Source organism: Selaginella moellendorffii, unplaced genomic scaffold (assembly GCF_000143415.4).
Source record: "Selaginella moellendorffii unplaced genomic scaffold, v1.0 SELMOscaffold_22, whole genome shotgun sequence".
NCBI lineage: Eukaryota > Viridiplantae > Streptophyta > Lycopodiopsida > Selaginellales > Selaginellaceae > Selaginella > Selaginella moellendorffii.
The window spans coordinates 1,667,209-1,681,676 of record NW_003314283.1 but is presented as its reverse complement, the minus strand read 5'-3'; the positions used below and the strand labels follow the sequence as shown (position 1 = coordinate 1,681,676).

Genomic DNA, 14,468 nt, shown 5'->3' with positions numbered 1-14,468 from the left:
TGACCCAAGAGTGGAGCGAACTACCACCGCTCCATAGAGAGGAAATTGTTTTTGCGGAGGACGACTTTGCCATGTTTGTCGATAAACATTGTTTCAAAGTTGGCGTGCACTTCACCACCTACGGCTCGGGCCACTGGTGCTGCATCTACGACTCGACAACACGCGCCTGGTCTTCTCTTTCCAACCTCCCGTTCTCGCCAGCCTACCTCAGGGGGAGGGAGCTGCGGCGTCAGTTTGAACCTCGGGCTGTATTCCCAGACATGGACGACAATTTCTACGACCTCAGTATCCTGGGCTTGTATGACTTTCACCGCACCAAGTGGATCACAGGGGAAGTCGTGCGCAGCCTGAGGATTACAACGGGCCTGGAAGACAGTGGTGGAGAGATCCTGCGCTGCGTTTTGCCGCGCCCCCGTTCGTGCGTGACAAGGCTGTGGGAATACAATGGCCAGCACTACTTTGCAAGCGCCTGGGTCTATGCGGGGGGCCACCACGAACTACGGTGCTGTGGAGCTGATGGCTATGGCATATGGAAGGTTGATGACAACGGTGGCTTGGTTACAGTCTCGGCAGTGCACTGTAAAGCCCTGCTCAATCAAGTGTATCCTGGACAGTCTCGAAATTTTTCTCATTGTTATATCCATGCAGAGGACAATCTCGTCATCTTTTCGGAAGGGAAAGTGTTTGCTTACGACCTGGACACAGAGCTTTGGGGTGGAGTGGGCGGGCGCACATATGAATCAGGCAAGGGACTGCTTTATCGCCCATCGCTCACGACACTCGTGGAACAATCTTTTATTCCACATGTCATCCCAAGAGATACTGAAATTCGCCCTGAGAGAACATGGTTCTATAGAATTTTCGGGTTTTTGGCATGCTGTGTTGGTAGTGGCGCCAAGTACCAGCGAAAATGACGTGGTCAGAGATCAGGTTCAGGTGGAGCCAGATCCTTATAGACAAATGCTAGAGCAGTGCAATAAGGAGAAGACGGCTTCTCCTGATCAAGCGAAGATCTTCGTCGTGTGATGTCTAAGGTACATGTTGTTCGTTTTGCTGAGCTCGTACTGGCAGGGAATTCTAAGTTTTCTTGCACTCCGGTGACGTTAAGGATATATCTGACGTCGAAGGGAGATTCAAGTTTGCTCTGATGCTAAGCTTGCACGTTTGGCAGCTTAATCCTGGAAAATTTTGAACGGAGAAAACATATTTTCTGGAATGAACATTTACCATTTTGTAGGCGTAATACACATTTACCTATAACACATAAAAGGGAAATTGCAAAATCCTTTTTAAGGTCAATGCCTTTGATGACGCAGATGGAAGAAGCGCCTTTGTGGATGCAAGACGACATTGTGGAGCTCGTTCTCAGCTTTGTGGAACTGACCACACTGCGTCGGTGCTCCGCAGTCTGCAAGTCATGGAAATCCATCATCAACAATCCATCCTTTCGCCACAAGTGGTGTCAAAACAGTGGCGAGCAAGAATCATTGTGGGTTAAGTACCTCTGTCAGCGACGACGAACACTTTTTCGCCTGGGATCCATCACGGTCTAACCACAGTGTGGAGTTTGCGTTGCCTCCACTGACCGAGAAAGTCGTTGCTTCCGCAGGTGGCCTGGTATGCATCGTCATGGATCATTTCTTCGTCCATCTGCATGTGTTTACCCTGGTGGTGGGCAATCCAGTGACCCAAGAGTGGAGCGAACTACCAACGCTCCATATTGAGGAGATTTCTTTTGCGGAGGACTTTGCCATGTTTGTTGACAAAGATGACTTCAAAGTCGGCGCGCACTTCATCAGCTACGACTCAGGCCACTGGTGCTACATCTACGACTCGGCAACACACGTCTGGTCTTCTCTCCCCAACCTCCCGTTCTCACAGAGGGAGGAGCGTCACTGGTTTGATGATCGGTCTGTATTCCCAGACTTCTACGACCTTAGTATCCTGGGATTGTATGACTTTCGCCGCACCAAGTGGATCACAGGGGAAGTCGTGCGCAGCCTGAGGATTACAACGGGCCTGGAAGGGGTTGAACAAAGTGGAGAGTTTCTGCGCTGCGTATTGCCACATCCCGGTTGGTGCACGACAATGCTGTGGGAGTACAATGGCCAGCGCTACTTTGCAAGCGCCTGGATTTATGTGCATGAGGGAGACTACTACAAGGTAGGGTACTGCAGAGCTGATGGCTATGGTGTGTGGAAGGTTGATGACAATGGCGGTTTGGTTATAGTCTCAGCAGTGCTCTGTAAAGCCCTGCTCGATCAAGTGTATCCTGGGCAGTCTCGAAATTTTTGTCGTTGTTATATTCATGCAGAGGACAATCTCGTCATCTTTTCGGAAGGAAAAGTGTTCGTTTACGACCTGGACACAAAGCGTTGGGGTGGAGTGGGCGGGCGCACATATGAATCAGGCAAGGGACTGCTTTATCACCCATCGCTCATGACACTCGTGGAACACTCTTACAATCCACATGTCATCCCACGTGACGATGAAATTCGCCCTGAGAGCAAATATGCCGGAATGTTCTACACAATTTTCGGGTTTTTAGCATGCTGTGTTGGTTGTGGGCGAAAATGACGTGGTCAGAGATCAGATTCAGGGTGGAAGGAGATCCCTACGGAAATGCGGAGAGCAGTGAAGACCTTGCGGGATCAAGTGAAGATCTTCAGGTATAAAATGCCAGCAGAGAAAGCGAGAATGGCGAGGATGGAAGAGGCACCCCAGCCCTAGCACTTAGAGCATCTCTCTGAGAGGATCCCCAATGTTCTCGAGGTTGATTTTGCCAAGCTCAACGATCAGACAAACTATGCAGGATTTAATTTCCCGTGCTAATTGGCATCTGTGTGATCAAACGCATTCTCGTGCAATATTGATGGATCTTTAAAGGAAGTATATACTCGAGAATTTAGGCTACCATGTTTTAAACGAATCTCTATGTCGCGCCTTGCGCCCGTCATCGGGCGTTTGCGTCGTCTGTAGCAGCAGAATCCGAGACGGAAATATCGCCGCATCGCATCACCGCACAAAATTCAATGAGTCATACGAGGAACTGTAGTGTAAGATCTTTTTGGAAGTTTTCTCAAGCCTTGAGCTTGTGTTCTTGACTTGCTCAGTGAGCTCACGGAATGGTTATGGCGGTCCAGACACTCTATCCAGACGCTAAAGTTACAATTGGGCCATGGATCGAGAACGACTTCGATCTCAAAGAACCACTGCCAGACAAAGATTTGAAGAAGATAAAGATGGAGATGGTAAGTTTTTCTTAGGATCGCATCATTACGGAATTGCTTGGCAGACGGAGATCAAACGCAAAAGGAGGAAGCCAGGAGACGTGATCACCGTCGACTTGGCCTGTTCTCCTTGTAAAGATCCAAATGCCCGCTGGTCTTCCACAGCTCAGCCTTGGGAACGTAAGGTGTCTAGAGTAGCTCGTATCCTCGTCTTAGGTGAACTTTCTTCCAGTAGTCTTCGATAACTAGCTCCTTTAGACGAGACCGCCCCAGCGTCCAAAGTTGATGAGATGAATAAATATCATGCAAGAAAAACCTCCATCTGGATTGAGAAAAGCTCAAGGTCTTTATCATCTGCAGTCGATGAACTGATCCGTTCCACATCCAAATGTACAAGGACAGAGTGAGGATCAATCGACTTCGTGGTTTTTCCTCGAGGGAAGTGGTCTTGAGAAATGGCAACCATACATAGCCGTGGAGGCGGCCAACCAGAAGGGAGGTACCTTTGCCGCTTTCCAGTTACTTTTTGAATCTCACCCGGATGTTCTTGAGATTGATTTTGTCAAGCGCAGCGATGCATTCCGTCAAGTTTTATGCAGAGGACAGACGAGAAACTAAAATCTTTGTTCGTCTCGCGTACAAAATAGCTCCTCCAGTGCTAACTAGGGTCCTGTGGCCATTGGCGCCCGTGTGATTCGCTTTCCTTGCAATGCCAAGGAAAGCTAAATTCGCGACTTGAGTAGTATATTCTGTTTTTAAAAGAGATCATATACTCGGCATAATTTTAAAATAACTAGGGCAAGGGTTTTGGGAGGAGCATGAAGGTGTTGCATTTGATGAGGCACGCTCAGGCCTATCATAACGTGGATGGAGATGTCAGCCTCCATCGCCTCTTCTTCCGCGGCGAATGGCGTCGCCTAACACCCGGCCTTCTTCTCCGCGTGCTGCGACCTTTGTTTATCACATGGTTTGTAACATCTTTCCTTTGCAGCACAAAATCCTCCAAGAAATCCTTCGACGACGATGATCGGCTCTTCGATGCCGTCCTCACTCCTGCTGGATGGGAACAGGTACTTCCTTGAGCTTTTCTTCTTTGCGCTGTGTTGTGGTTTTTGGATCTTCTTCTGCTAATTACCTTTGACAAAAAAATCAGGTGGCTACACTCCGCAAGATCGTCCGAGAAGCTGGCCTTGATCGCCGTATCCAGCTCGTGACAGTTTCACCCATGACGAGGTGAACTATTCTAGTTCTTCAAGTCTTTAGATGCTTTCGTTTTCGTTAGGACGTTGCAAACAGCTACAGGAGTTTTCCGTGGTGCCGACTATGGAAGTGATTCCAGCCTGCCTTTGGTTGCTGTGGAGCTATGCCGAGAGCGCATTGTAAGTCGTTGTTCTATTGTTTTGCAACAAGCTGATCATGCATGATGCGTTTAGAGCGCACGAACTTCTGACAGGAGACGGTCCATCAGCAGCTACAAGGCACACTTTCCATCCGTCGACTTCTCACAGGTTTGTTGTTCCTGTCCCGAGACCTCTAATTCGAAACTGATGCGAAACCATTTGTAGATCGAAGAAGAAAGTGACGTGCTGTGGAATGCCGAGACAGCCGAATCCCTGGCAGCGATGCAGCAGCGGATCAGACAGTTCCTGCAGTGGTATGTGCCTCACAGCTGATCATACCATCCTTCTTACATTGTCTCTCCATCAGGCTGTGGGAGCGTAAAGAGGAGGAGATCGCGGTGGTTTCTCATAGCAGTTTTATGCGGAACATGCTCAAGCGCTCCAACCTTGTGTATGTAGCTCTTTGTTGGTCATGCTACAATATCTGTGTTTTCAATCTTTTCTTAGGCTTCCCAACGCTCAGCTCAAGACTGTCCTACTCACTCGATCGGCGGAACTGGATTTTGAGCTTGTGGACGCTGGAACAAGTAAGCTGTAAAAGCTTTAGGACTAAGATCAACTACCTAGAAGCACATGGGAAGTACTTTGCAAATGCTTCGAGCATTCTCTTTCGGTACTGCTTGGGATGAAGTGCGCTGCGAGGCTTCCCATCCAGAGTCTTCAACAGGGCGACGAAGGCGTGCTTGACAGGCGTGAAATAGCGCAAGTAGTCAATGATCCCCACGACAAGCTCGTTCCTCCCCGGGACATGGTAAACCATAAGCGAGTAATCGAAAACTTCAGCCTCCTGGAACAAGAAAAAAAGCTTTGAGATTTCGGGTTTAGCTGCGTTTACCTGAAGGAAGAACGTGTCACGCGCAAGTATTTCGAAAAACGTCTCGTGATCTTTAGCCTGGAGTGTCAATGGGCCTTGCAACGTCCCATCTGAGATGCCACCGGCTCGCTCTTGCAGTCCCTTGAGATCATACTGACGGTAGAGTGTTGCAGTGCTAGACAATGCCTCCATCACTAGAAGGATGTGCTCCGCTCCTCCCAGCATTCGCACCTGTAAAGAGAAACAGGTTTGGAAGCGGTAAAACTACTCATACGTAAAACTACTCGTAAAGTACCTTCAACACAGCTATGGCGAGCACAAGCATAGTGCGCAGCCTCTCCTCACAAAGAATATCAACATACTCAAAGTACCTGTCGCTTATCCGCTCGAAGCTGGCTAGGAGCTCTGCATCTACCTCTTTGATTACGAAATCTCCATCAATTTGTGTTCTACTCCACAGCGCAGGGCTTTTTCTCGAAGGCATGGAGCAGTGCCGCACAGTAGCGAGGGAGTTGGCGAATTCCGGATCTTGAGGGAAGCTGCAGCGCGTCCGGAGGTTGTGGAAGTCATCGGCACACAGGATCTCCACCTCCACGTCCCTGGGATTTGCCTTTCTTTGAGAGAAGACGATGTCTTTGCCACGCTTGACGATCTTATACTTCGTGGGATTGGCATTGTTGCAGTGCTCGACCGCCAAAGCGACCCAGGGAGCCCACGCTGGCTGCGACTTGTCCATGAGCAGCGGCGATGCCCTGCGTATACCAGAATTGCGGATGTCGGCCGGAAGGAGAACGTGGAGACCATCGGAAACACTGGAAAATCGATAGAAAGTGGAGATTACGTGAGCGGCAAAAGATTGATGGTTGAAAGAAAACTCCTCCTCGCCTCTCCACAGGCCCGGATCCTGGATTTCCGTCAGAAGAAGGTCGGATGCACTGCGCAATCGATAGAAACTTGAGATTAGGATGAAAAATCGATGGAGTGAGCAGCGACGCACCTCTCCATGCCTGGATCGCGGAATTGGCTGGACGAAGAACGCCAGAAGAACGTTGGATGCTGCAAAATCTAGGGGAAGTGGAGAATATGAAGATAAATTGATGAAATGAGCGCCAAGAGATTGATATTTCGGAAAGAAACTCCAATCTCACCTCTCCTGGCCTGGATCGCTCTCGAAAGCCTCTGGAAACCCTCGTATGGACAAGCAAAATGCCCAAGGAGGTTTTAAAGGAAGGGTATATACCTAGGCTTGGAATATTTTTCAACGGTGTTGTCCAAGAACCCTAAAAACAGAGGGCGGGGATGGCGTCGGCTGCGAATCATCTCGTGTGGTGTGCCGCATTTCACGGCGCAGTCCGGCGAGCATCTTGCCTCACCACTTGCAGGTAAATCTTTGCGGGAGCTCAGTCGCCCATATTTGCTCGTGAATCCGTAGGTTTCTCGGCGTCTCTGAGACTTTGCCTGGCGCTCGTCATCGGGCCTTTGCATCGTCTGTAGCGGCAGAATCCGAGACGGAAATATCGCCGCCATCGCCATCACCGCACAAAATTCCTCTCCCAACCAATGAGTCATCCGAGGAGTTGCTCCGGATGCGCCATACGGTAGTGTCACATCTTTTCGGGACATTTCTCAAGTCTTGAGCTCGTCTTGCTTGTTTAAATCTTCGCAGTGTGCTCACGTGATGGCTATGGCGGTCCAGACACTCTGTTAGCTTTATGCTTTTTAAGGTTTAGGGAGGTAACATTTCGACTTAAACTATCCAGACGCTAAAGTTACAATTGGGCCGTGGATTGAGAAAGGATTTTACTACGACTTCGACCTCAAAGAACCACTGTCGGACAAGGATTTGAAGAAGATAAAGAAGGAAATGGTAAGTGTTTGCTCAAGAATGTAAACCACTGAAACTGGTCTTTAGGATCGCATCATTAATTTACCTCTGAGACGAGAAGAAGTATCGAGAGAAGAAGCCAAGGATCGAATTATGTCTATCAACGAAAAGTACAAGCTGGAAATACTAGAGGATATCAAAACAGAACCCATTAAAATATACCACATTGTTGAGGAACATACTTTTCTTGCTCCTTCCCTCACTTCCTTCGAAATTTTTCAGGCAATGACTGGTGGGATCTTTGTGCTGATCCACACGTTGAAAGTACCGGCCAGCTTAACAGGAAAGCCATTGAGCTCGAGTCCGTCGCTGGAGCTTACTGGAGAGGTGATGTCAAGAGACAGATGCTTCAGCGGATTTATGGAACTGCTTGGCAGACGGAAGAGCAGCTCAAAGCGTTTTTGTGCTCAGGTGCCAGTTCTTGTTGATCAGCATGGTTGCAACGGAAATGCGGACATAAATTTCCACCATACTTGGTAGCTATACTTCACAAATCATATTCTTCTTAAACTCTGTTTTCTAGCTTCACGCTTGGTGCCTACGAGTTTAACAACCTTTTGATAGGTATGATCTAGTCTCTGTTTCCGTTTCAAAAACGTTTTTGTGTTACAGGCACTTACATAATAGAAGCACACCATCCCCGTCTTGATATCAACGTGATTGGATCAAATGAAGTAAGCTCATTTCGATCAGCTGTCATGCGTTATTGTTTTCCTTCAACTTCGTCAGGTTCAACTAGGATGGGGCATGGGAGAGGTGGACAATATTTTTATGATCCCTGGCTACGACGTTGAAGGTCGTGTGATGTCTAAGGTACATGATAATGTCTTGGTCACCGTTCGTTCTGCTGATCTCGTCCTGGCAGGGAATTCTGGTATTGGGTGTGCAAGTTTTCTTGCGCTCCAGTGACGTTAAGGATATGGAATGTCCTCAAGGGCCTGGTAGATCTCCATTGTCTGAGCAAGCGCTTTGCCATGCTACATCCGACGTCGAAGGGAGAAATTTCTCACCTTGCTGGATTTTCTGTTGGCGGACGAGTTATTGACAGCAATGGGCATGGCATCGCAAAAGTCAAAATATATATTGACAGCTAGAGCGGGCTATTACTGATGCAAATGGTTTCTACAAGCTTGATCAAGTATGATTGAATAATCTTTGAAGTCTTATGACTTCTCTTGTCATCCAAACAGGTGACTTCAACTAAGTACAACATCACAGCCGCAAAAGAGCACTACCAGTTTACGTCACTGAAGGATTTTATGGTACGCATTTGAGTTCTCATAATTCGGAAGACAACTGATTGGTTTTTTCTTCTTTTGACGGGCAGGTCTTACCCAACATGGCGTCGATTCCCAGTATTCAGGCATCACAGTATCAACTTTGCGGCTCAGTTCGTGTTGCTGGCCAATACGGAAGAGTGAGATTAGTTTGATTCTTACTTTTTGATCTTGACGGTGGTATTTGCAGCGGCAAGTCGCTCTGACTCATGGACCCTCTGACGTGAAGCCTCAGACCACAAGCGGTCGGTGGTACCTTGGGGTGTCGACCATGGGATTGAACATATGGAGCACTTAAACCAAGTGCAAAGGTTGAGTGGCATGGATACTATTTTCAGGGATAGCAAGCCCCAAGTTTGGAATAGAATTTATGGAGGTTGTGAGTGAGACTCCTCCAAGTGGTCAGAGATATGATTAAATGACTAAAGTAAAATGGAAAAATTAGTCTCTTACAACACTCCCTCATGACAGAGTAAAGTCGTGTCTTCAAGACAAACAACTTTTTTCTCTCTGGCAAGTTATAGTGGGGTGAAATTGTGCCTGTAGAAAAATAAATTTATATATCTTCTAACTAAGTGATAGTTATGAAGATTGCAAATAAGTGAGCATTAGGTGTTCATCTACCTTAATATTAGGTGACTCTTCTAAAGTGATGCGCTTTAGGCAATTTGATAAGATATAAAAGAGCTTTATGGTCAACAAAGACAATTATTTTTATTGCTAAAAGGTAATGCCTAAATTTTTCTAAAGTGTAAATTATGCTAAGTGTTTTTTTAGTAGTTATGTAGTTATGCTTCAGAATTTAAGCATCTGTTAGTATAGTAGATAGGATGATCTTTTTGATCACCTTGTATCTGGGATAATATTACACTTGTAGCAATATCAAAAGTATTCATTTGTAAGTGAAGCTCCTTTGTTTAGTCAGGTTTAATAAATAAAAGTGCATTTTTGAGACATTGTTTAAGCCTTAAAAATATTTCTTGACAATTTTCATTCCATATAAATAGAGTATCTTTTTCTAAAAGATTAGTAAGTGGCTTAGCAATCTTTGCATAAACTTTTATAAATTGTCTATAATAGCCCAACTTTGTTTAGAAAACAACAAAGACTTTTTAAATCATATGGTGAAGATATTGTTTCAATCACTTAAATTTTGTCTTTGTCTATAAGGATGCCTTCCTTGTATACAATATAACCTAGAAGTATGCCTGATTTACAAACAAAGTATATTTCTCCGAATTAAGAGAAATGCTATGTTCTCTGTATTTTTGGAAATATTTTTATAAGCAAATTAAATGTTCCTTTTTGGAGCTAAAGACAATAAAATCATCCATGAAAACTCTTATAAAATTAGTGAGATATTCTTTAAAAGTGTCTATAACAGCTCTTTAAAATATAAAAAGAATATTATATAAGCCAAAATGCATTGTGCAATAGGTATAAATTTCCTATGGGCTTATTAAAGCTATTTTGTGTTGATCTTCAGGTGCTAGATCCACTTGGTTATAGTTAAAGAATCCATCTAAAAATGAATACATTTTATGATTTGCTACTAAATCAAGAATTTTGTTTGTGAAAGGAATAGGGAATATATCTTTTTTTGTTGCATCCTTTAACTTTTTGTAATTCACGTTCGTAATTTGCCATATTTTTTAGGCACAATTACAAGTGGTGAAAGCCATTGAGCATTTTTTATTAGATAAATGAATCCTATGTAAAGAAGTTTATCGATTTCCTCCCTGACTTTATCTTTGTAATTAAAATTCATTTTATAGGGCATTTGCTTTTTAAGCATATTTCTTGAGAATATCTTAATATAATGTGTACAAAGCTCTGGTAGGATACCTTTTAAATTTGTGTAAGACCAGGCAAAAATGTCCTTGTAATCTTTTAGTAAATTTATGGCCTAATTGTGAAATTCACTTTGTATTACTTGAGCAATTGTAACAATATGAGGATTATTATCATCTATTAAATTGATTTTCCCAAGTTGATTGATCACAAAAAACATGTAAAACATAATTTCTCTATTGATCAATTTTATAAGTAGAATCCTCCTTTAAAAAGAAATCTCTTATAGACAAACTGATCTTTAGTTTAGGGGCTTCTTGCATAAGTACTTCTTTGAGTATTGAATAAATATCAACTTCTAAACTTAACTCAGTTTTAGGGAAAGCTTTTAAGAATTGTTGGTCTTGGAAATCGTCTAATCCTTCCTCCCAATCATAAGATTACGTTTTGAGAAGTTAATATTTCTTTTCCAATTATATGGTGGAAGTAATGGGCATAGATCTTTTTTAGTTGTATTGCTCTATACACAAAAAACTGTTTTTTCAGTCTTGGTTTGTACAAATAATTTTTAGCTAAGGTTTGCCTAATAGGGTTTTGTAGGCAGAATTTCATTGTATTATTTTAAGCATAACATACTTTAGGCTAGCCACATTGGTTAAGACATTTCTAATAATTCCAATAAGCTTGTACTTTAGTTATCTATTATTTATACATTAAATGGGGTTGGTTGAATTAGACTTAGGCCTAATTCTTCATAAATACTCTCTTCAAAATATTTATGCTTGAGCCACTATCGATGAGAGTTTCAGATAATAAATTCTTGCCAATCTTTATATTAATTGTAGGAACTTCATCATTACAATCCTTTAGCTTAATTACAATGGCTATAGATAAAATTAAAGTTTCTTCCTTCTTATAAGAGAGCTCTTTGAAAAATGCAACTCTAAGGTAAGAGTGAAAAGTTAGTATAAAGTGAATGTAATTTTGGTATTTAAATGCCTTTCACTACCTTCTTTTCATATTTGCCATCTAGTTTTAATATAAGATTTTCCTTTTGTGCTACTGGTAAATTCATATAAGCCTATAAAGGCGTGAAACTTTCTATGTTAGAATCACCATTCTTTAAATTGATTTGTGGTTGAAAGTCTTGGAGTTGTTAAGTGATTTCTGTGTTGATATTTTTCTTTTGGCACTATTGAGAGTTAGGAATGATTTCTACTTCATCATCACTCCCTTCATTTTAGCTTTCAAATTCAACTGTTCTTCATTAAGTTTTGGTCATAACACAGATGCTAAGTAGCTCTTCTATATTTGACCATTCTACCTTAATATGCCTCGCTGCAAGTTGTGTATCATTAGGGGGTCTATCATTCTTGCTTGATAATTCAACTTGATTAGGATAGCGAGTAAGAGTTTTAACTTGATCATACTCTTTTGGCCTTTCATAATCTTTAGGCATATTGTAGCTTTTAGACTGATTGTATTCTCTAGGCTGATTATAGTCTTTAGGCTTATTTTCCTCATAACTAGGTGGATAATCTAAAAAATTACCTATAGGAGGATAATTCCAATGATCATTTTGCCTTTTAGCGCATGAGTATTCATGTTTGGCACTTTGATTATCATTATAATCATTCTTTCTACAATAACTTTTATCGTCAAGTGGATAGCTTTATTTATATGTTGTTTTATCAACTCTGCTTGTTTGTTAGCCTCTTGTTTGTTTAAACAAGGTTCTACATTCCTTAATTATATGCCTTTTTTTTCACAAATTTAGCACTTGATCAGCTAGAGTTTGCATTCTTCTTTGCTACGGCCTTCATTATTGCATCTTCTATATTAATCCTTATTTGAGATTGGTTTACAATTTGAGACTTCTTAGGTGACTAATTTCTCTATCTATAGGAGTCGTTTTTTTGTCTAACTTCACCATATTTACCATATTATATTATTTTATAAAATCTTATAGGTAGTTATAGTTTTATTTAAGTCATTGAAATTTATATGAGCTCTCTTTATTACATGTTCATGATAAATTTTCTTAAGGCCCTATATATATAGGTATAGGTGTATTTTGTCTGACACTAAATTTTTACAATGCTTATAATGTTTGTTAAATTGAGTTCTATATTCTTCATTGTCTCAGATTTTCTTTTATGAAGATTTTGCAACTCGTTATAGTTTTCTTCTAGGTTTGTTTCCATGGAGAAAGCTTTATAGAAAAACTTTGTCTGCTTATAAAATGTGCCAAGCTTTTTGCCATCATTATTATAATACCAGTCTTTGGCTTTACTTTTAAGCCTATAGGGGAAAAGATTCTTTTCCTACGCTCTACTTAATTAAGCTTAATTGCTTCTATGTATTATTTAATATGCAATTGTGTATGTGATGATGGTGCTTATTGTTGTTCTTGCAATTGCCATTATTTTCATTGCAATTTGACAGAAAATACTCTATTTTGCAATTAGTATAAACAACATAAGTGTTTGGTTCGTAAAGGAACCTGGATCATTATCAAAGGGTAAGGGTTGTATTTAACTCTTCTTCCTTTTGTGGGGAATCACTTTAGTTATTTTGTGTTTTACTATTCTCAGCTAAAGCAGAAGCATTTTTTATATGTCGATGCTGCTAAGGAGGAGTAGCGTATGGATTCATATATTCTTGATAACTATCAAAGTTATACTAGGATTTCTAATTTCCTCGTCATTGAGGTGTACCCAATATGCTTTTAGCTCACTCTCTTTCAAATTTTTCTTTAGTTTGATTGAGCAATGATTCAGTTTATTTTGAAGGGAGGTTAAGATTGTGAATATCACAAGTGAGTGCTTTGTAATTTCATTTTATATCTTGTGAATACTTCTTTTTAGACTGCCTTCCACTCATTAGATTGTGAGGGAAATATTGTATATCTATTACCTTATTTGGTATAAACAGTGACAATTTTATCATAGGGACTATGCCCTCTAAAGCTTTATAAGTAAGATCAATTGTTAGTTTATGCCTATAGATTTCGAGGTCTATTAGTATTGCTACTATGGCAAGCTTAGTTATTATGTTTTGTTTGTGAAGTGAGTAGTACAAGATTTTGGTATGTAATGTATTCCCTTTGTAAATTAGCCTATCAATTACTCTTAAGAGTAAGCATCTAGTTTCCCAATCAATTTCGAAATGGGGATAGCTTTCCTTTAAAAGCTAAATATCTAGAACATTTTTTATATGAAAGTCTCAGAAATGTTTTGAGCAACAAAAGTTGTTTTTCACAATGTATCTATTTTTCTTAGGTGTGGTCCACCTTAAGAGATTTTTACTCCATAAAATTTTGTTGCCTATCAATCCAAATTTAGGATTAATCTAATGTCTATAAGCCCAATTATCAACAAGTGTGGTTTTGCGTATAGATATCCAAGCTTTATTATGAACTGTTAAAGTTCCTACAATAGCTTATTTGCCTAAGATTGCAAAAATTGTAGCAATTATTTAGTAAGCATAATTTTATAAATCCTTTGTAGGTTATAAATACTTAGGATTTACATCTAGCTTGGATAGGCAGACTATCTCTCTGTCTAAGAAGAATTCTAATACTATTTTCTTTTTGTATAGGTAACTCTATAAATATAAGTCTCGCTTACACTATGTACTTACAAAATAATTTAAGTATATTATCACACTTTCTTTGACAATAGTAAAAGTATCAGGAGTTAAACTTCTATATACCTTGAGCAAAATATTGTTAATTATCTCACTTGGTAATTCATCGAGTTGTTTAAATAATTTTGTTAAATCTATCATTCATTAGTCTAGCTAGGCATATAAGATAGTTTAGTTTTTGCTATCTTATACTTTTGCCTAGTCACATAGAGTAGAGATCAATCAACTTCTGTTTGGGTCTATAAGCAAAATATATCTTTTGATAAGTGTAGTGGATCTTTGGTAAACTTTTTTATTTTGTTTACCCTAATTCCTCTATTCAACTTTTATCAGGATAATGGAGGATCGTCAATCTTTAATCTCTCCACCTGGATTCACAAGATGTCCTTCTCTTTCTGTCCGTGCCTAGTGTGGTTAAAATTA

General features: G+C 41.2%; 2 protein-coding genes across 4 annotated transcripts; both read left to right on the top strand.

Annotated features, from left to right (window-relative positions):
* Window positions 1-4,038: 4,038 nt before the first annotated feature.
* Window positions 4,039-5,443, top strand: LOC9642399 (phosphoglycerate mutase-like protein). 2 transcript variants are annotated; one of them, XM_024678504.1, is made up of 7 exons: window positions 4,039-4,300; window positions 4,384-4,463; window positions 4,513-4,609; window positions 4,664-4,738; window positions 4,796-4,884; window positions 4,938-5,021; window positions 5,094-5,443. In XM_024678504.1, the coding sequence occupies exons 1-7, from the start codon at window positions 4,049-4,051 to the stop codon at window positions 5,257-5,259; spliced, it is 843 nt and encodes a 280-aa protein (XP_024534272.1). In that variant the 5' UTR covers window positions 4,039-4,048; the 3' UTR covers window positions 5,260-5,443. The 2 variants fall into 2 exon arrangements, with proteins under 2 accessions (XP_024534272.1, XP_024534273.1); XM_024678505.1 differs by having other exon boundaries at window positions 5,078-5,237.
* Window positions 5,444-6,713: 1,270 nt separating this feature from the next.
* LOC9642838 lies at window positions 6,714-8,887 on the top strand. 2 transcript variants are annotated; one of them, XM_024678503.1, is made up of 11 exons: window positions 6,714-6,826; window positions 6,877-7,042; window positions 7,111-7,311; window positions 7,357-7,805; window positions 7,853-7,893; window positions 7,942-8,003; window positions 8,059-8,142; window positions 8,195-8,467; window positions 8,520-8,591; window positions 8,657-8,746; window positions 8,797-8,887. In XM_024678503.1, exons 3-8 carry the CDS (start codon window positions 7,309-7,311, stop codon window positions 8,372-8,374), a joined length of 819 nt encoding a protein of 272 aa, XP_024534271.1. In that variant the 5' UTR covers window positions 6,714-6,826; window positions 6,877-7,042; window positions 7,111-7,308; the 3' UTR covers window positions 8,375-8,467; window positions 8,520-8,591; window positions 8,657-8,746; window positions 8,797-8,887. The 2 variants fall into 2 exon arrangements, with proteins under 2 accessions (XP_024534271.1, XP_024534270.1); XM_024678502.1 differs by lacking the exons at window positions 6,714-6,826; window positions 6,877-7,042 and having other exon boundaries at window positions 7,117-7,145; window positions 7,197-7,311.
* Window positions 8,888-14,468: the final 5,581 nt, after the last annotated feature.